The sequence below is a fragment of the Haliotis rufescens genome, unplaced genomic scaffold, assembly GCF_023055435.1.
Source record: "Haliotis rufescens isolate VD_foot unplaced genomic scaffold, xgHalRufe1.0.p SCAF_5, whole genome shotgun sequence".
In the NCBI taxonomy this organism is placed as follows: domain Eukaryota; kingdom Metazoa; phylum Mollusca; class Gastropoda; order Lepetellida; family Haliotidae; genus Haliotis; species Haliotis rufescens.
Window position 1 is genome coordinate 49,095,340 of NW_025964223.1, and position 21,288 is coordinate 49,116,627.

General features: G+C 38.3%; 2 protein-coding genes across 4 annotated transcripts in view; one reads left to right on the forward strand and one right to left on the reverse strand.

Annotated features, from left to right (window-relative positions):
* The window catches only part of LOC124137102 (DEP domain-containing protein 7-like), a 59,744-nt gene that overhangs the window by 3,354 nt on the left and 35,102 nt on the right, over nucleotides 1-21,288 (forward strand). The window contains exon 1 of one of the 3 annotated variants that reach the window (XM_048383829.1): nucleotides 12,719-12,898. The exons of 1 other annotated variant lie outside the window; for it this stretch is intronic. In XM_048383829.1, the coding sequence (XP_048239786.1) occupies nucleotides 12,832-12,898 (67 nt within the window). In that variant the 5' untranslated portion in view covers nucleotides 12,719-12,831. Of the gene's footprint in view, nucleotides 1-12,718; nucleotides 12,899-13,842; nucleotides 14,005-21,288 lie in introns of those variants that run through there. One more of the 3 variants, XM_046503261.2, reaches the window with a different exon arrangement.
* On the reverse strand, nucleotides 8,968-13,603 carry LOC125371595. Its single transcript, XM_048383831.1, has 5 exons — nucleotides 13,414-13,603; nucleotides 10,812-10,908; nucleotides 10,478-10,631; nucleotides 10,010-10,102; nucleotides 8,968-9,832 (listed from the first exon to the last, which is right to left on the reverse strand). Exons 2-5 carry the CDS (start codon nucleotides 10,869-10,871, stop codon nucleotides 9,183-9,185), a joined length of 957 nt encoding a protein of 318 aa, XP_048239788.1. The 5' UTR covers nucleotides 10,872-10,908; nucleotides 13,414-13,603; the 3' UTR covers nucleotides 8,968-9,182.

Consider the following 21,288-nt stretch of genomic DNA (forward strand, 5'->3'; position numbering starts at 1 on the left):
AGACATACATAATCCTGTAAACGCTGGAGCCCGTTTGAGGTAATACCTACCCACTGCACCCCATTTTAAACTTGATACCTGGTGTTCGCGAAAATGTTAGCGTATCCTGCCCCATCGGTGGCACCCGCCACAAACACATCCACAGGCAAGTCGTGTTTTTATGTGAACAAACACGAGAACAAAGTAAAAGAAAGGAATTGCACATGATATCATTTTGGTCACTGATGCGTCAAATTTGGAAATGTTTGTTAAGTACATTTGGTGGGCAAGTCATGCATATAGTTTTGCGGAGCTATTGGATATATACAAGGCTAACGAGAAACAACAGTAACCCTGAAAGGCGGGTTATTGCTTTCGTCTATGCTTGCCTCCTCATGTTGGTCAAGTCGTGGTTGAGGTCGTCTGGTTACACGCAAACCCATTTCAGCAGCTCCTGGACCATTTCTCTTCAAGTGGAGCAGATAAGCAGAAGAATCGTGCATTTGATGATTAAGGCAAGCCATTTTGCATAAAGTTTGAAAAATTAGCTATTTATAAGTTACAAAATTAGCTATAGTCCATCAAAAGAATGACTTTTTGCGGCCATGGCGGCCATTTTGGAAAAATAGCCACCAAAAAGTACGATGTATTTCCAGACAAGGATTATTAACTTTGACATTGCTTTTCATCCACTAAAGTAACTTACTATAAAGTAGACACAATTTATGGATAACAACTTCTTTAATTACTGTAAAGGCGACGTTTCCGTATATATCCTTATACCGTTGTCAAGCAAGACTGGATCCTTATACATCATCATCATCACGTTGGAGATTTAACGTGCGCTTTCTGACTGATGGCGTATTTCGCACACGGGGTTGCACTTATACTATTGGGGTAAAAAAGCGCAATGAATAAATAAAGAAGTGCAACCCCCAAAAATATAAACTTTACAGACCTAAGCGTGGGAAGGCACGGCGTCGGCTGGCGGGCGTGTGTGGTTAGGAGTCTAGCGGCGGTTTACTTGAAGAAGTCTCTTGGTCAGCTTCTCTTCCTGGGGGTCGGGAATCTGGTAGAGACTCTTTGCAAGGAGGGCGGCGGTATTGGCGATAAAGTGGTTGGAGGACGGTACACCACTACTCTGGAAGAAGTGGGACAAGTCTGGGAAGCTGGTGATGTCGTGCTCGTACTCCTGCCCAACCTTCTTATGCACCATGACGAAAGGGACTCCTTGTTTGGCGTAGAGCTGTTCCATGGGGGTGGTGATTACCTCAGCCTGGAGGTCCGGGGTGGCCTTGAAGTGGTTTATCAGAATATCCGATTTTTCCACTAGGATGTCGCGGAAGCTTTTTCTCCTAGGAGGGGCCTCGACAGGGGTGGTCTGGGTCTGGCTTTCGCTAAGGGATGGGGGCTCTGGTGCGATTGCCTGAACGCTGGAGTCGTTCAGGGCGGGCGTCGAGGTCTGGGACTGGTGGTGGTGGTTGGTCGGGAGGCTGGTTCGGGAGAGGGGATGTCTCTCCACTTCCCCTTCTTTCTCCCCGTGGCCCGTTCCCTCAGGCGAGCGGAAGGTCTCCTCCTCTCTGGATTCGAGGGGGGCGAGTTCCAGCGCAGTTGCTGGGGGTGGGGTGGGGGGTTGACGGAAAGGTCTCCTTAATCTCCATGAATAGGACTGGAGGGGGGGGGGGGTCTTCTTCTTCTTTGCAGGCCTGGCTTTTTGCACGGGGGTGGTGGTGGTGGTGGTGGTGCAGGAAGGGTTGGGGCCGTTGTGGTGCCAACTGAGGCTTGGGCTTAGCCAGAGCTTTGCCCTTAGGCCTCTTCAGGGTGGACTTATTAGACTTGAGGGAGTAGTCACCAACCCGGTAAGCCAGCAGGGGCTCCAGGATGGCAACCAGCTCCCTCGGAAGTGACTTGGAGAGGTCTCTCATTGTAGAGCGTGGGGAAGCGAGCTTGGGAGGACACGTCTGCACGGGGCGAGTGTCCAAGCCTTATACAGTTGTCAAGCAAGGTCATGTATGAACCGACCTTCAGCGAATAAATATTGCTCTTATTGGTGTACAACGTCAGCATCCGGTCTCTGCAATGAGCATCCCTAAAAGACCTTCGCGTGACATATTCAGTTATGGAATTCAGTTATTAAGCAGTGATCACCAGTGTGGGCGTGAAATCATGATTTCTAGGGTCTATTGGATCAATGTACAGGTAATGCACGAGCGCCGATGAAGTAGAGCATAAATAAGATAACCCCTCATATTCTATATTCTCCGTGTATGACAATGACGTACATCACATAAAAAGGCAGAATACAAAACACAATGTTATTAAGCACCGAAGACAACAGTATTACTATCTCAGGTCATGTTATATTTACTGAGTTTTCCGAAATTTACTGAAAAAACCCACCAAATATATGAAATACTGGATTCCTTCATAGATAACATTTGTGAAATTTGGAAACCAATCGTGCTCCCCGTCATGCTGATATGTTTCTTTATGCGTATACATGTAAATCAAAGTTGTTGTTTTTCCAAAGTGTTTTATTCACTTCAAGGGTGGTTACATGGCAAGATAAACATCTTTGGTAGACAATAAACATTTGTGGTACAGACGTCAAGTGATGGCAAAAGATGTACATTCTTGGTATTATTTTAAATGTACATTAGGTATTATTAAATAGGTATTATTGACCTTAAATATATGTATAGTGCAAAGGATGTACAAGAAAGTAATAAAAATAGTCAATTAATTCTTAAGAAGTATCTCCATTTCTTTTCAAACATATTCAATTTATTGATTCTTCTTTTAATAAGCTTTCAACAGCAAATACCTCTTTCAGGATAGTTATAAAACACTGTAATTCAAGTTGTTTGTTTTTTATACTTGATAAATAAATATGTCATTTTGCTAAAATTATGACACGGTTTAAAAGTTTGTCACCTGATACTGAACCAATAAAAACTTATATTTCATCTGGGATTATTGGATGATCATAAATTTGAATCCATATACTCATAAGTCTAGCCAAAATTTTCTTACTTGAACACTTGTGTTCTGAGATAGAGGATAGTATTAGAAAAGATTTCCAAAACACCAATGAAAATAAATTAAATGAATTAAGCCAGTTGAAAAATAAATTTGAAAAAATTAAAGAAGAAGAAATTCAAAGAATTAATATAAGAAATAGAATTAACTGGTATGATGAGGGCGAAAAACCAACAAAAAATGTTTGTAAATTAAAAACTAGAGTTTATACTTTTAAAACAAATTATTCAATGTTAAATGATGATGGAGACATAATAACTAACTGTAAACAAATAATTGATTGAAGAACAAAAACAATTCTACCATTCACTTTATTCAATATCATCTGAGGTTGAACATAACGACTTAAGAGACCTTGAAGATATAATCACTCCCGAATTTGATAATGAAATGTTTGATGAACTTGAATTACCCTTACAAAAAAAATAATAGCAGAAGTAGTTCATAAAATGAAAAATAATAAATCCCCAGGTATAGATGGGTTCTCAGTTGAATTTTTAAAACTTTTCTGGAAAAATATCTCTGTTAGGGTTTAAAGATTTACAAAGGATACCTTTGTGAAAATATTAGGCTATATTATAATACGTCGGGAATCGAACCCGGGTCTTCGGCGTGACGAGCGAACGCTTTAACCACTAGGCTACCCGACCGCCCCATATAAAAATAAAGGAATCAGACTAAATGATAATGAATAAAAATTGATCAATATGCTGATGATACAGATTTTGTTTAGATGGATCTGAACAAAGTTTATGTAATGCAGTCGATTAAGTCGATGGCAGGCAGTGATATTAAACGACCTTTGGGTAATTAATACCCATAAGACACTAGAAAATATAAAACGATTATTAGCAAACTGGAGAAAAAGAAACTTAACTTTAATTAGTAAAATAACAGTAGTTAAATCATTAGCAATGTCAACATTAATCCATATCTTTAAAGCTCTTCCCAATCCACCTGAAGATTTTATGAATGCCTTAACATAATATTTTATGATTTCATTTGGAATAATAAAAAGGATAAGATAAAAAGATCAATATTGACAAATATATATTAAATGGTGGTTTAAGAATGATTGATAGTAGTAAATTCAATAACGCTTTAAAACTTTCATCACTTAAGAAATATATAAATAAACAAAAGTATAGCAACCCAAGCAATTTCCACCTGATAGATGTTCTACAACTTGGTGCTAATGTTAAAGACTATTTCAACATTGAAAATCCTTTTTGGAAAGATGTGTTGACAGCTTGGTCAAATATTATAAATGTTTTGTCATTAGTGATGAATAGTGTGATATATTGTCACAACCGCTGTGGCTTAACCCTAAATGTTTTTATTTCGTGTAACACATCTCCTTTAAGAATTTATAGGAAATGGGAAGATGTATTAGAACAGACTATTCAATTGAACAAAGTTTTTTTTATATATATTTACACATTGTACCAAAGATATAAAAGTGTAAGATTTTCATTATAGATTTTTGCATAGGGCAATTAAAACTAAGAAAGAATTACTAAAAATGAAATTAGTTGACGATGATATTTGTTGCTTTTGTCAATCTAGTAAAGAAATGTTACAACATATAAATTAGAGGTACAGCTCGGATCGCCAAAAACACCGAAACTTGCCAAAAACGTTCAACTAAAGTTTAAGGTATTTCAATGATCTGATATCTTTTAATAATGAAATAATTCGCTTTCACTGATTTACCCACCTTGGCTAGGAATAAAAGAGATCAGAGAAATAACCTTATCTGGTTCATATTTAGCTCTATGTATAAAGATTCACAGTGTCAACAAACTATCCACAAGACTGTATGACAAAGAGGGGTGAATTCAACTTGTGTGGGTGTCAGGTTGCCTAGTACATGATTGGACATATACACGAATACACATTCCATTATTTACAATATTCAAGTGGAGAAATACGATAAAACAACTCATTTCACTATACCAGTATGCATATTCAATCACTCAATGATATACTTTTAATGGAGACGTAGAAGTATACCGTGTAAAAAGAAGTTGACATTTCCTTAAAGGTCTTTCTTTACAACATTTCAAAATTGATGTTTGTTTAACACAAATTTTGTAACAATATTCAATATGAATCGTGACGAATGTACACAATAATCAATACATGCATGTATATGTAACTGTATTTGGTATATATGAACAAGAACAGAGAACGGAACATATACATAATAATTAAATTCCTGTTATGGTACATGTGAATGGATACAAAGATGTGATGAGATACTAGAGAAACAGGCCATACCTAGGTACACTAACACAATGTTATTTTTGCTATCCTGAACAATGTGTTGAATTAAATATGATAAAGAGTTACTATATATAAAGGATACCATGTATTTCAATGTTTTGGAAATGTAAATTAATGTTTGAATTTGTAATTCATACAACAAAGTCATCATATTTTGGATTGTGTTCATTGTTTTTAATTTTGACTACCAAATAAAATATAGTATGGAAATAGGTTTGGTCTTCTTTCAACAAGAATGCAATGCTTTGTACTGTCCTACCATCAAGTTTAATATGTTAAATACGTTTGTGTTCAGTCGACATAGTACACATATTTTGTATTTAAATAGGTTGGATCTTCTTTCAACAAGAACGCAGGGATATTTGTTCATGTCTAGAAAACTGTAGTCCTGTCCATTGCACAGTGCAATGTTTTTGTACTGTATTACCAACAAGTACAATATGTTACATAAACTTTGTATCCAGTAGATGTGTGTCATAGTACACATATGTACTATTAACGTGTTTCACGTATACATGTTGTAGGCATTTCAATACCTATCGTATCTTCTTCTTGATTGATTGGCCAGGTACTTAGCCAATTCATGATGACCTTGCCTTTTAGCATACCAGACACAATTTCTGCCATTCTTATCAACCTTTCTTGGATCAGCTCTTGAATTTAACAGTAGATCTACAACAGCCCGATTTCCTTGTTTTGCTGCAAGCATCAATGGCGTCTCGCAGTAGTACATGTTAGCTTCATTTACACCTCTTTTCTTAAGCAGTAACTCTATTTTCTCTGTGATCATGCCTTGAAGGTTGCATGCATAATATAGCAAACTGGTCTGATTTCCTCTTTTATCAAATGCAGTGAGCGATGCATTCCGTGCCAAAAGGAGTCCCAAGATGTGGACGCTGCCTTTGCTGATGGCATACATAGCTGGAGTTTTGTTCTGTTCGTCTTGTGCATTGATGTCAGCCCGACGATCAAGTAGTTCATTAACAATGTGAGCATCATCGGTGTTGGCCATGCATGCCAAATGTAGACAACTTGCTCCATTAGCATTTGTGAGATGAAGCTGAGCTCCGTTGGCTAGGTATAAGTCAAAGGCTACTGTATTGCCACTTCTGCATGCAAACATGATGGGAGTGTGATCATAAGCGCCTAGCGTATTGACATTCATATCCCTATCTAGTATATACTTTGCAAATGCTGGATGACCATCCGATTTAGCTGAAACATGCAATACTGTATTATCATCCTGATCTCTCACATTTATATCTGCTCCTCTTTCAACTAGAAGTTTTGCAATTACTGTGCAATCTTTCTTGTTTTTAGCAAGAGTCATCAGGGGGGTTCTGTTTATAGAATCAAGAACATCCACATCCATGCCAAGATCAAGAAGTTTAGCACATGCATTTCTATTCCCAAACCAGCAAGCTGTATGGATATTGGTTTGTCCATGACTGTCTTTTGTATGAATGTTTGCACCATTTCGTACGAGGCAACCTATCAAGTCAGGGGAGTCAGACCTTACTGCATACATGAGAGGTGATATCCTGTTTGCATCAAGGGCATCGATACGCAGAAGTTTTACCAGCTTTTCAACAAGCTGTAAGTTGGCACTCTTTCGACAGGCTGCATGAAGACACGTTTCTTTAAATTCATCTTTACACGTCATATCTGCACCACAAGACTGCAAATATTCCACAATGTCAATGTACCCGTGAAAACAGGCTGTCATGACAGCTGTTCTGTTCTTTGGTCCACGTTCATTGATGTCTATATCTTGGCCATATGACACAAGATATTTGACCATTTCAAGACAGTTCTCGGTACATGCGGCGTATAGGCAACCACCTCCAAAGTTGACTTTGGCTCCTCTCGCAACCAATGCTTTGACAAGATCTACCTGTCCCCCTTTACATGCCATCATGACCGGTGTCCAACCAGATTCCGTGAGCGAGTTGACATCTAGACTATTTTGGAAACAAATTGCCAACAGGTGCCACATTCCTGATTTTGCTGCCATGTGAAAACATGTAGATTTTCTATGATCTGTGATTGCAATGTTTGCGCCTTTTTCTATCAAAAAGTCAACCATTTCAGTGTGACCATTTCTCATTGCATACATCAAGGGTGTTCTCCCATCTGAATTAACACAGTCAACCTTGAGTCCAACATTCAAACCAAGGAGCAACTCAACAGTTGGTATATGTCCTTTCATCGCTGCAAGATGTAAACAATTCATATTGCCTTCGTCTAAAACATTTGCTCTGGCATTCCTGTCTACCAGTTCTTTGGCAGTTTCTAGCCGTCCATGCCTGCAAGCATACATCAGTGGTGTTCTTTTTCTTTGACCAATAACTTCAATGCCCATAGCGCCTTGATCGAGAAGGATCCGAACTACACCTGTTTCACCCGTAACACAAGCAAGGTGGAGACAATTTTCCCTTTGTACCATAGAAGATACATCAGGCTCTGCCTCTGCTCCATTCTTCAGTAGAAAGCTCACAAGGTCACCGTAACCTTTGTACGATGCATACATCAAAGGTGTACGTGCAACTTTACCTTCTTTGTTGACATCCATATTTTTTTCAAGGAGGAGTTTTACAATAGCTATGGGTCCTCCTCGGCATGCAAGATGAAGACAGTTATCGCCTTCTTCATTCAGCAGTTCCAGGTCAGCCTGTCTTTGGAGAAGGATTTCTGCTAACTCCTTGTGTCCAAGGTGGCAAGCATACATAATTGCAGTCATGTCATTTCCTCCTCGAACATCAATATGTATACCAACACGATCGAGCAGTAGTTCTACTATTGCAGTGAATCCATACGCAGTTGCTATATGAATTAGTTTATCTTTGTTGTCACCATGCGATCGAGGTGTTTCAATATCAGATGGCACTTCTGTTTTGGTAGGGCTGCAAGCTGTAGATAAGGAGCGAACTAGCTGTCTTGTTTCTTGTTTGATACCGAAGATGTCTCCAACATCAGTGGAGGCAACTTTGTCCAATATGTCCTTTGAGTTTTCAATGAGAACTCGTAATGAAGACATGTTTCCACTCATACAGCAACCAAGATATCCTTCACGGATTTCATGAACAGAAAATTTGGTGTGCTCAAATGACATTTTGCTTACAGGACCAGTACTGGAGAATGATGACCAGTACAAGAAGCCCATGCCATGCTGCATATCACAAGAATGCAAATATTGTTCAATGTTGCCATGTGACGAGAGATTTGTAAACAGATATTCGGCCATATCTGCTCGCGAGAAACATTGATGTGACAATGGAAGAGCAATATAACCGTCAACAATCTCTCTTGTGAGTCTTTCCACCAGCCCCACAGCAGCATCTTGTCTAAGATTTATCATGAAGCTGTGTATATCACCACCACTTGGATGATCTGTCTTGTGGTCCTCTGAAACCTTTGTCCTTTCGATGATGAATTTGAGACTGCAGTTTTCAAGGACAAAGTCGGGATTCATGTCCCCTACAACAAACGCGACAACATCATAGATAGTTGGGTGACTAAATGTCATCATGTCACCCTCAGACACCAAAAGAGTGCGAATCTCGTTTTTGGCAGCTTCGTTTAACCGATTTGGATGAAATATATATGGCAGTATTTCCTCAACCTTTGCTATTTTGTGTCGAAGTTCAATATTCCTCCCACTTGGTCGAGCCTGTTGGAGCTGAATCAAATTCAGTGTTCCATCATTGAGGACCATAAGCATTAGCACCGCAGCTCTGTAGTTTGGGTCATCAGATGAGAATATGTTGCTTATCAAGTCATACAGATATGCCCAGGGCTCCATGAAGAATTTCACAGCAACGGCCTTTGACGAACAATTGTCTGCAAACAACTGACAGATGTATGGAAAACCCAGTGTCTTATATTCCAATCGTGTATTGGTGTATGTCATGTTCAGTGAGATCCAATCTCGATTTGACCAAATGTTTTCGAAGTATCGATTCTTTCTCATGTTCTTTCAGCTCAGATATTTTCAGCTCAGCTATCGTGCTTTGTCTGAACAAGGATGTTTTGTATTTGTTTAACATAGTAGTGACAATTTGATGCTTGCAAATGTTTGTCCTGCTGCTCATGATAATCTTAAGAGATATTTCAGGAGTTCCAGATGCCTCATCACCTTTAGTTTTATCCTCATCTTGTGTTTTCCTTCTCTTTTCCTCCAAACGTTTGAAATGTGTTTCCAAATAATCAAATATCTTTGTACAACGAACTTTCACTTCAGATGTAGGAGCAAAGCGACCAAACACATCATCTAAGACAAGCAGTGTTGGAACTTTCAGATTAACATAAAGTTCAACTTTGAAACCTGCAACATCATCTATAAATTTCACATTGTATTTCTTTTTCCGGTATCTACCCATGATGTAAAGTGCCATTGTTGTTTTACCTGAACCAGGTGATCCAGAAATGAGAACATGTCCGACGTTTTCAAGAGCATCATAAACATTTTCATAAGCTGTTGTTTTTACAAAAATGTCTTTTGCAGATTTCATTTTCTCTCTGACCATATCTGCAAGGATATAATATAATGATATGAATAAGGACAGGTACACTAATCAACTTGTAACTGTCAGTTGTATATGTTTTCTCTCTTTAAAATGATCAAATAGAGTACAGTCTATATAATGTCCGTTGTTGTACACATATTTGTACAAATGAACATTGTGGTTTTTGAAAGTATGCACACCTGGAATATCTTCCACAGCACCGTGTGAGGTCCCTGTTGCAACAATCACGTTGTCAGTGTCGTCAGTGATGTTCAACCTATCAGGGTGCGCACCTGCAACGTTAAAGCAATTCCAGCTTTAAAATTTCATGACATTATTAACCAGTTTCGCACATAGCACAAATGAATACTTTTTAAACAATTCCGCCAACATTAATTACATATCGTTGCGTCCTCACCTCACCCTTATCCCAACCCACACTTAATCCCTTACAACATATAATACTCACCACTAGGAACCGATAACAGTGAAATGTATGCCATCTTTTGCTGAATATCAGCGAGTCAATGAAAAATTCTATTTAGATAAATATACTGAAGTAGTACTTCACTATGTTTATTTAGAATGAAGTACATTTGAAAAATAAATGTATTTAAGTTATTGGTTGACATTGTGGTCGATGTACACACTGGCGCTTGTACACTCACCTGGATGAGTGATTTGTGGCGGGCCAATTTTTTGTTCTGATGCTGTTCGACCATGTTCAGAAGCTGTTGCCCCGTCTAGTATGAGCTGATCAGTGACTCTCATGGATGCCATGACCGTCTCATCTGATGTTCGACGATACAGTACTGTTTGAGTCTGAAGGAAATTGATAGAAAACAACTGACCTTCAAAGACTGATTTCTTCATCATTGAAAGTATGGCACATTCGTGAGCATATTTATTCACGATTGCAACATGATGTTATCAATATCGTTGTTTTTACGCTCTTCATCAATATATCCCCGTATCTAGGATTCACCTATGATTTTTTCTTACCTGATTACCGTCGTCAGGCCTGCTGCCATCTCTCTCTGTGATACCGTCTGGTTCTGCCATCGTCGGTGGTCAGTTTACAGAACAGAGGTTTCTTGTTCTGGAAGGTGGTACGTGTCAGAAATGAAAAAAAAAAACCAACTTAATAGACACATACACTTCATTCATGTATGAGTCACAAAATGGATACCCTTTTTGTTAAAGACAAGGTGTCACACAGGATATATAAAGACCAGTCCCAAAATGTGTGCTCTTGCTCCAGGATTCATCATCACAGTACATCGGCACTGTACAGTCACTCGGATGTATTTTTATTCAGTGTTATAATGTTACTATGAGAAATACTTCACGTTTTGTTCTGTTACAACTTATAAAGTCCACCAGGTATATACAAAAGTGATAAAAACAAATGTGTGTTTGAATCAGTCAGAAAAATACATATGGAAATAGGTTGCCTATCTATTTCTTCTGTTGCTGTTTCGGCGTCCTTCAAGAGGATCAATTATCACTGCTCCTATTTTCTGTGTGAAGATCCGGGGTAGAATAAGTCTTCAGCAACCCATGCTTGCCGTAAAAGGCGACTATGCTTGTCGTAAAAGGCGACTAACGGGTTGATGCATGTCATCGATCCTAATTTCGTGGATCGATGCTCATGATGTCAATCACTGGATTGGTCCAGACTCGATTATTTACAGACCGCCGACAAACGTTATTAACAATACTGTAGATTGTAAAAAGTTTTTTATTTTTCCTTCTATAAGGTAGTGATTCCCATCCGTCTCGATATATAAACTCGATCTTGAGGAGAATTTAGGGAGACCTGTTACTATGCGAGCGGCTTCGAGTTGAATCATTTCAAGTTTTTCGGAATTTTCTTGACTGCAGTTGTTCCATACCTCTGAAGCATATTCTAATATAGGTCTTATGAAAACAAGATAGACTTTAGACAGGGTTGGTCTGTCAAGTAAATATTTAACGGTTCTTAACGAACAAATCATTATTGAAGCTGAGCGGCAAATGTTATCAGCGTGAGTTTTTTTTTTTTAAATCTTTTTTATTATTATTCCATTTCATGTATATTGTTACAAGTGTAGGTATTAACATGTATATATATGACAGTATTAACACAAGTTATAGTTTTCATAGGTGAAGACAGGCAGGTTGTGTAGGATATGTCGTCTTCTCAAACTGAGAGGGAGATTATAAATATTTGTTTACAAGAAATAGATGATTACTAATTAACAGGTAGTATGTTTCATCTGCTTCGTGAGATTATGAGATGTAAGTTTTGCCATTTCTGAGCATATTGGTTAAATTGATTATTTTTTTTAGCGATAAAACTTTCCAAACAAATTGTGTCTTTTAGTAGTGAAAGAAATTGCTCGAAAGATAAATCTTGTTGTTTTATGTTTGATATGTAGATGAATCTTTTTGCTAATATAATAATATGATTTGTTACATGGTTTTGAGTGGAAATACCAAAAAAGATATTAAGTTTCGAAAGGTTAAAAATTTGTTTGCAGGTTGTTATTTAGGAAGTTTTCAACTTTAAGCCAAAATTGTTGAACAAATTGGCAATCGAAATATACATGAGACATATCTTCAGAAGCAGTTTTACAGAATGTACAAATATCTTCATCGACAAGTTTCATCTTGAATAATTCTTTCTTAGTGTAAATTATTCTGTTTATAAATCGATATTGAAAATCTAAAAGTTTACAATCGCGCGTGCATTTTCTATAACAGGTTTGAGAACTATGCACATAATTGTAGAATATCACATGCAACTAGAAACAAACAAAACGGTTTCACTGACGTTTGACTGTGACGAGAACATAGGGAGTCAGTCACTGACAGTTCCAGGAAATAGAGGGCTTCGTAGAAATTAGAGGTCATGTTGACCCACTAATGTCAAGCCTCACTAACAGTGCAATCGTGAATGCAGTTAGTTTCGAGTGAAACATGACGAGATGGTTATATTTCGTGTGGACTTCACGTGCGGAAATGAAGTTGGATATGCTTAATGTCTGCGATGGTAAATGCATATCATATAAATGACACCTCATGCAAGCGAACAGACCGACCTGAAGGTGAGTACAAGGCCCTGGTTTGCGCACGTTCGGTGTTGAGGCATGCATTTTCTTTCATAATAATAGTTCACGTTTATTTAACGTTTGCTGACTTTCAACGCAATCATGTTAAATGGTTGTGGAAATAACTTCGATTAATCAGAAACGACATATTTTTACCTACAATTGTAACGAAACATGATCATTAATAATGAAAGCCTCTTAATTGTTGCGAAACTAATCTGCATCGGCTTTTAAGTCTTTACATTTTTTGTCTCGAATAACGAGATTCACGAGTTGTGTCTTGGTCATTCTTCTTCTGGTAAGTCAAAAGCCTTTCTTCAAATTTTATGGTATGTGATAATTTGAAGATAAACAATTAGACATTGTTTCATTTTATAAGTAATTTAGGTATGTCACATAGCGGTGAGCAATTATCCAAGACATATTTCGTAACTTTCCTCACCAAACCACCAAACACCGCGGTAAAAGTACAGTGGAATTAGAAACGAATGTTCAATACATTCTGTACTTACCTTTTAATCCAATTGTAAATGACAATTTGTATTGTGTTGAACAGCGAGAGTAGACATGAGTTAAAACATGGCGTCAATTCCTCCTCCACCCACCCCGTACTAAGTGGAGATGTTCAACACTGGGTCTCTTCTCGTGTTACTGGGAGGTGACACGGTGTTATGGTCGCAGTATAATGAGGTATACTCATATGGTGGTGGTTTATAGAGAGGTAAATCTACTTCACAATACGATCGGGGGGGGGGGGGGGGGGGGGGGGGGGGCACACAGGTTTGAGAACTATGCATATTAATGTCGAATACCACATGCAACTAGAATGAACAACACGGTTTCACTGGCGTTTGACTGTGGCGAGAACAGTTCCAGGAAATGGGGGGCTTCGCAGTAGTCCTAGTAGGTCATGTTGACCAACTAATGTCAAGCGTCACTAACAGTTCCGTGAATGCAGTTAGTTACGAGTGAAACATGACGACATGGTTATATTCCGCGTGGACTTCACGTGCGGAAATGAAGTTGGATATGCTTAATGTCTGCGATAGTAAATGTATATCATATAATTGGCACCTCATGCAAGCGAACCGACCGACATGAGGGTGAGTACAAGACCCTGGTTTGCGCACTTTTGGTGTTGAGGCATGCTTTTTCTTTCATAGAAATAGTTCACGTTTATTTAACGACTTTCGATTAATTAGAAACGACATATATTTACCTACAGTTGTAACGAAACATAATTATTGATACTGAAAGCCTGTTGTTGCAAAACTATTCTGCATCGGCTTTTAAATCTTTACATTTTTTGTCTCGAATAACGAGATTTACGAGTTGTGTCTTTGGCCTTCTTCTTCTGGTAAGTCAAAAGCCTTTCTTCAAATTGTATGGTTTATGGTATTTTGAAGGCAAACAATTAGACAGTGTTTCATTCTATAGGTATTTAGGTATTACGTTCACTCCAAGGCTCAAACATTTTTTCACCCTTCAGGAAAATAAAGCTGTTGTCTGTACATATATATGTATATATTCTTTTTTTCATAGAAACTTTGGTGGTATTTCAAGTGCTGATCTGGGAGATTACCATTTCAGTGCACTTAAAAGTCAAGGGCAGTTAAATTTAAGTGTAGAATAATTCATCTAGAATCATTCAGATTAACTCGCCAGTGTAAGCTTATGTTAGAATCTCTTCATGGATCAGGTCGAACAACATGGTTTACTTACATCAGTGCTGTTCTCTTTAAGTTTGGGTTTGGTTATGGGTGGCTTCCAGAGGATGTTGGTGATTCTAAGTTACTTTCGCAGCAGTTTAAGCTTCGTCTTTCAGGCAATCTGAGACAAGCATGATATGAATCCATTGACAGTTTATCTCATTCTTATAGTTGTAAAAGGTACAAGTCACTTCTGCACAGAGTGTTGTATTCCTTCACAAGAAATATTTCTTTAAAATAATTATTAGCTAGATTTAGATGTTGTAACTTTACAGCCATGTTTTGTTTGTTTTAGTAAATTATGTAATGATGTAAAGTATACTTTTATCATTCCTTATGTACATAATTTAGAAAAAAAACAAATTATCAGTAACAAAAATGAAAATGTCCCAACAAATCTATGCTCTTTTGCAAATTATGTAAATTAACTTAAAAACACTGTATTGTAAATTATAGATGTCATTTATGGTAATGGAGACCTGCTGACCAGATGAATTTCTGAATGCGTTCTGATTTAGACAGAGGAAATCTATTGTGTTATAATAATCTCCGTTTGCTGATGTTTAACATGTAAATATTGTAAAATATTTACAATATTTTAAACGTGTAATTGGATGCACGCAATGCTTTGTGAGTACGGAAACATGAAGGCGCGCGGTTATAGTTATAGTGCGATAGATGTAAGGGAATGGCAGGAGAGTGTATGTATGTAAGCACGGATACGGATACATGAGGGCGGATATAGTTATAGTACGGAGGGTGTATTTAAGTAAGCATGAACGGGTGCAATGGGGCTGGTGTAGATATAGTGGAGTGGAGTGAGAGGGGTGTGAATGTATGTAAGGATGAGTACGGATACATGAGGACGGATATAGTAACAGATGCTGTGTATGGCGGAGAATGGCGGGTGTAGTGGGAGGAGGGAGTATGTATGTAAGCATGCGCATGGTGGACCAATGAGGGCTGACGTAGACATAGTAAGATGATTGTAGGGATATGGTTGGGAAAGATTTTACGCTTGAAAAACTCGACGCTTTTCCGGACACTTTCTAGACGCTCACCAATTAAACCATTTTTATGAATTTTAGTCGTTTTTCCGTCGAATGACCATATACGGAAAATCGACGTTTTCGTGTTTGCAGTGTAAATGCCATGTTATTATAAATTGTCCAATGTTGAACAAGATAGTCTCTCAAACAAGTCACTGAGAAACGTGTGTGATGTGCTGAAAACAGCCTATATTTTGTCAAATAATATTTTATGTCCTTTTAACGCCAAAACCTGCAATCATATTTTACTTGAATTAATTTGAATTGGTTTCTGACCTTACCTGTGGTATTGATTATTGGTTCAATTTATTTCCTGTTAACAAGTTATATTTCCTGATACGCTTGGTGGCGTGCTTGACCTCTGTCACTTCTCACGTAAGCTGATAAGAGATTGAGTGACATATGTGTAGTCCTTTGTAAAAGCCTACACGTCCATAAATCTCTTTGGACAAAGGATATTGGACAATATGAACAAATGCAACACAAATTAACAACTATATTGTTCATTTTGTTAGTTGAGACATATTAAAACGAGGTTGACTTGGTGAATAATTGATACCTAAAAGAGGTGGAATGAAAACAAAATATGCCACAGCAAAATGAAGCATTCTTATTGAAATATATCAAAATTATATACATTCCTGTTCGGGGTAAAAGCTATAGCAGATGCACAAGTATGTATTTCGTAAAATAATCTACAAAATTCAAAGCATATTCAAAAACATGGTTTATAATATTTTTTTAATATTTCTTGTTTTGCTTTTTGTGTGTGTAGATATCTCTGTGTGCCCCATTTCAGGTACTGTATGCGTAAAGTTAGTCATCCCCCAAGCAGTATTAGATACTTTGCCATCTTCTGAATAATTACTATCTTTTCATTCCTAAGATATAGAGGGTTTTAAACATATCTTACGTAAAATAGGTTTCGCCCTTCGGTAACTGTGGTGTTGTTGTACAGCGTCTGTCGCGTTATACCCAAAGACATTAAGCGATGGTAATTTGTGTTACTTCGCCTGGCCTCGGCATTACAAGGATGAAACAAGGACCAGTCGGCTCAGTACAGTACAGTACACAGTACACTGTGTCTAAGTGGGGTATCAAGGTATCAAGGTTAAACTACACAATGGCATCTCACTGGGTTAGCATAACTCCAATTTCACCTCATCTTCAGTAGCTGATCATTTGTGAAGTGAGACAATGAGTACGAACGATGACATGCATGTGATGATAATGAAACCCTTTTGGCAAGAATTTGTATTTGCGCAACAAGTACCATTAGCAACGTTGGATATGCTTATGTGAATGTTCATACCTTTTTCAAGAGCCGAATGTCATTTGCACAATGCGTAGTTTGCCTTGGTTCGAAAAGAAAGAATACTATTTTATTTCACGTGGGTTGTCAGTGGGTTGAAATGTATATAATGTAGTTGAATAATGTTTCACAACAATCGTGTGTTGTAGCAAAGAAGGCTACACTGAATTTGTGAAACGATTCAATAATGTTAACCTAACAAGTAGCTGAATGCTAGTCACGTTTGAAAGCTTTCCTAAAATGAACCCGTCGCGCAAAATATACTACCAGGTAGGAGCTTATATTGTGTTTAGAAATATAAAATACAAACTACTCTCATCAGATCAGTAGTATTCTTAATGCTTGAGGGTCAGACGTCAGGAGCTGTTTGCTCTCAGTCTACAGCCGCCCTTGACTGAATCGTACTGGTCATGACGCCACTTGTCCATTGTTATCGGTAGAGGAAGAGCGAACGAGCAAAACTATTCACCGTTATCAATGCTTATTTCAGGAAGTATTTTCAGGGATATGGGTCTTATCTCTGAACTACATTAAGATACGCATATAATACACGAAACATGTAAATATACAAACAAAGTATGATAGCGGTGTCTCTCTAATGTGAAAGTTAATTTTAACCTCATATCTGTCTTTTGAATTACAGTTTGAAGAGCGATGGCACCTGTAGTACATGTATGGCCTATCATAACGATGAGATTTATGATGTGTTAGAGAATGGCTATTTTCATATCAAAACAACCACAGTATGTTCCACACCCTTCAGGGACATGATACCGCTACGCGATTTCGGTTCCATCACGAGTATCATGGTATAATGTTGGATGGTAGCCCAAAATGATACAGGTGGTTGAGGTTTACCACTTTGTTGTATAGTGGTAACAAACCTAGAATCGAGGGTATGGAGGTAAAGCACGAGAGGCTCAGTCGTCTAAGGCGTCGCGATGCGCTGTGCAGAGTCCTATGGGCATGCCAGAAACCTATGATCCTGGGTTCGAATCTCGGCTCACCCCAATTATGGTTCTAGGTTTGTCAGCACCATACCCTTGATCGTGGGTTACACTAAGGTAGTAAACGTCTGAGACCTGCATCACTTCGGGCTTTCCTTCCACATTCAGCTGACACGTCGTTATATAACTGGAATAATGTTCAAAACGGCGTTAAAACCAACTTACTTACTCGAACTCATGGATTCTGGCACGATGAAGGGATGCAACTGTGCAACGATTTCCCGTCCCACATGTTGGTTGGTTGGTTGGTTGGTTGGTTATTTAACGCCGCACTCAGAAATATTCCAGCTATATGACAGCGGTCTGTAAATAATCGAGTATGGACCAGACAATCCAGTGATTGATATCATGAGCATCAATCCACGCATTTGGGATCGATGACATGCATCAACCAAGTCAGCGTGCCTGACCACCCGATCCCGTTAGTCGTCTTTTACGACAAGCATAGTCACCTTTTACGGCAAGCATGGGCTGCTGAAGACCTATTCTACCCCGGAATCTTCACGGGTCCAGTCCCACATGTGGACGTTCAGAATGTGCCACATGCTCCAGTTGGAATGTTCATGTTTCTTGGCTGACTGTACCATGCGTCACATTCGTGATGTGTATATACGAATTCCACCCTCGACGGCTGTGTCCTTTCACATGTAATGTATGCTGTTTTGAGTTTGTTTGCTCATTTAAAATATACCGGATAGGAATCGCGCAAAAGGTTCTGTCAAACACTTGATTAGTTACTAGACATTGGTTCATATAATAAATGGAATCGATCACATCATCATCGTTGGCGTGTTGACTATACTGCGTCAGCTGTCATAAGTTTATAAATATAAATTACAGGAGGAAGGAAGACAGCAATATGTTGCATGAGAGCTATGTACACATGCTTTTATTTGGTTAAAATCAAGTATCATCTTTGGTGCGTCTGTAATTACGTTTTGATCCCTAAACAATATCATGTCATGTCATTTTCCTTGCTTATCGTATCCTATCATGCCATTCTATGCCATATCACGCCATTCATTAACCATCTTCCCGAGGCAAGAGAGTTAACTGACTCTAAAAGTCCAGTTTCATCCCCTTGCCGAACTAGGTTGGTATTATGAAGTTACATTTTGGCTGTGCTAACGAGTCTATGCATAGTCCAATCACAATCGCGCACCGAAATCGAAAACCGGTTCGTAAACTGTCGTGCAGATTTCGGTCGATTGCAGGATTTGCAAAGCATGTGCACCGCCAACTCGTTGTCAACAGATATTTTTCAAATCATTTCATGTTTTTAATCAAGGTGCTCGCGTGATTTGATGCACTTCGTGATGTAAAACCCGTTTTATCACAATATAGGTCTTCATTATCGATCAGATCGTCTTGACCGGGCGCCGCCATTTCGTTTGAAACAAATGCAAGTGGTACGAGAGGTGGAATCTGATTGGTCCATAGGAGAGGTGTAGAATGGACATAACTTGTAATAACCACAGGTGGCGCTACGATCGAGCCCAGGAATTCCAGCCTAGTTCGGCAAGGTGGGAAACTGGACTTTTAAAGTCAGTCAACTCTCTTGCCTCGGGAAGATGTTTATTATCAGGATTCTATCATTTGAAAACAGAAATTGATTGTGAAAGGGGAGAGCAGGTTCACCAATCATCTTTTCTGCATTGGTATACTGACAAATGATATATTTCTATTTTTAAAAATTCAAGATGAAAAACGTGTTATGGTTTATTTGTGAATGTGTGTGACTTATACCTTAACATATCTAACCCTTTAAGTATTTTAATGATTAATAATTTAGAAATGTCATTGAAATCCTTTTTGGTTTTGATTGTTTAGACGGCAGTCAGCAATGTTCAATAATATCATAGCGGCCTCTAAAACCCAAGGCTGGATCCCGCAAACCATTGTTTGTTAGCCTGGTCAACAAAGCAGGGCACGATAACGCACTATCAGCCAAGTCACTGACTCCCCGATCACAATTCTAGTCAGCCCGAACGACACACCTGTGGCGTTAAGTTGTACTTAGATTACTGAACACGTACTGTATACCAAAGTATACATCCTAAAAGTGTTTTTCTCCTGTCCAAGATACATGTAGCTGACCATGATGTGATGTGTATAACGTCCACAATGACAGTTTCTAATTGATAGTGAGGTCATGTTATTGATGATACATGATATATATGTACAGTGTAAGTATTAGATACAACGGAAATGTTTTCGACTACCTCAAAGTTCCCTACACTAGGACTTAAATAGTAGTAATAGGGCTTCTGAGCAAACATCCAAGATAATTTAATAGTGATTTTTTAAACAGTAATTATTTTGTTAGCCATATGAACATGTTTCAGTCTTTCGGAAAAAAACTTTAACATGTTATTATTATCTTTAAAATCCTCTCACTTTCCAGTTTCAAGTAGGTTTTCATAAGTGTGTGGGTGAGTGGCTACTGAGTCGGGTTTAACGCCGCTTTGTTCCAGTTACATTTCTAAACGTCCCTAAATATATTTTATCTTTTAACATTTCATGATGTTAACACGTGGTCATTTGGTGAGGCAGTGAGTGAGTGAGTTAGTCGTTTTTAGCAAAATGCCAACAATATCGCGGCGGGAGGCACCAGACAGGGCTGCACACATTGTACTAATGTGGGGAATAGAACCCGGTCGTTGCGTGTGACGAGCGGACGCTTTAACCACCAGGCCATCCAACCGCCTCGCTCACACCCGTTTTAATAAAACATAAGCATAAACACTCGTGATATAGTCGGAATCGTCCAATGGTAAATATCTTTTATGATTATGGAAATGTTTTTGTTTCTTTTATTTACTATTTTAGTTTGAAACTACGGGGTTCCGGGCTAACACATATGGCCATATGTGGTAACATATATGGTAACATATCTAAGGCGTGAAACAACATTCTCCCACTATGGCGTGAAACAACATTCACTCACTAGCTCCTGTAATAGTGTTTTCGAGACAGACTGAAATTTGTTGGGGCGTAAGGTGTTCACTAGATACTTATCGATTTCATTTCAAAAATTTTTTTTTTCATCCTTTAATGCGTAATACATTCTGGTACTAGATATTCAATATTGTGTTAAATCATAACACATGCCATAGGCAGTTAACACTTCATAATGAGGATATAAACTTACGCACGGAGAACCTCGTTTCCAGTTGAATAGGACGTTATTCAAGGAATTAACACATAAGGAAATGTATATCACAGTAAAATTAAGTTCTGAATCATGTTACTGTTGCATCATTAATGTAGAAATGTAACAATGATGTGGCACATTCCTTCCATTTCTTAG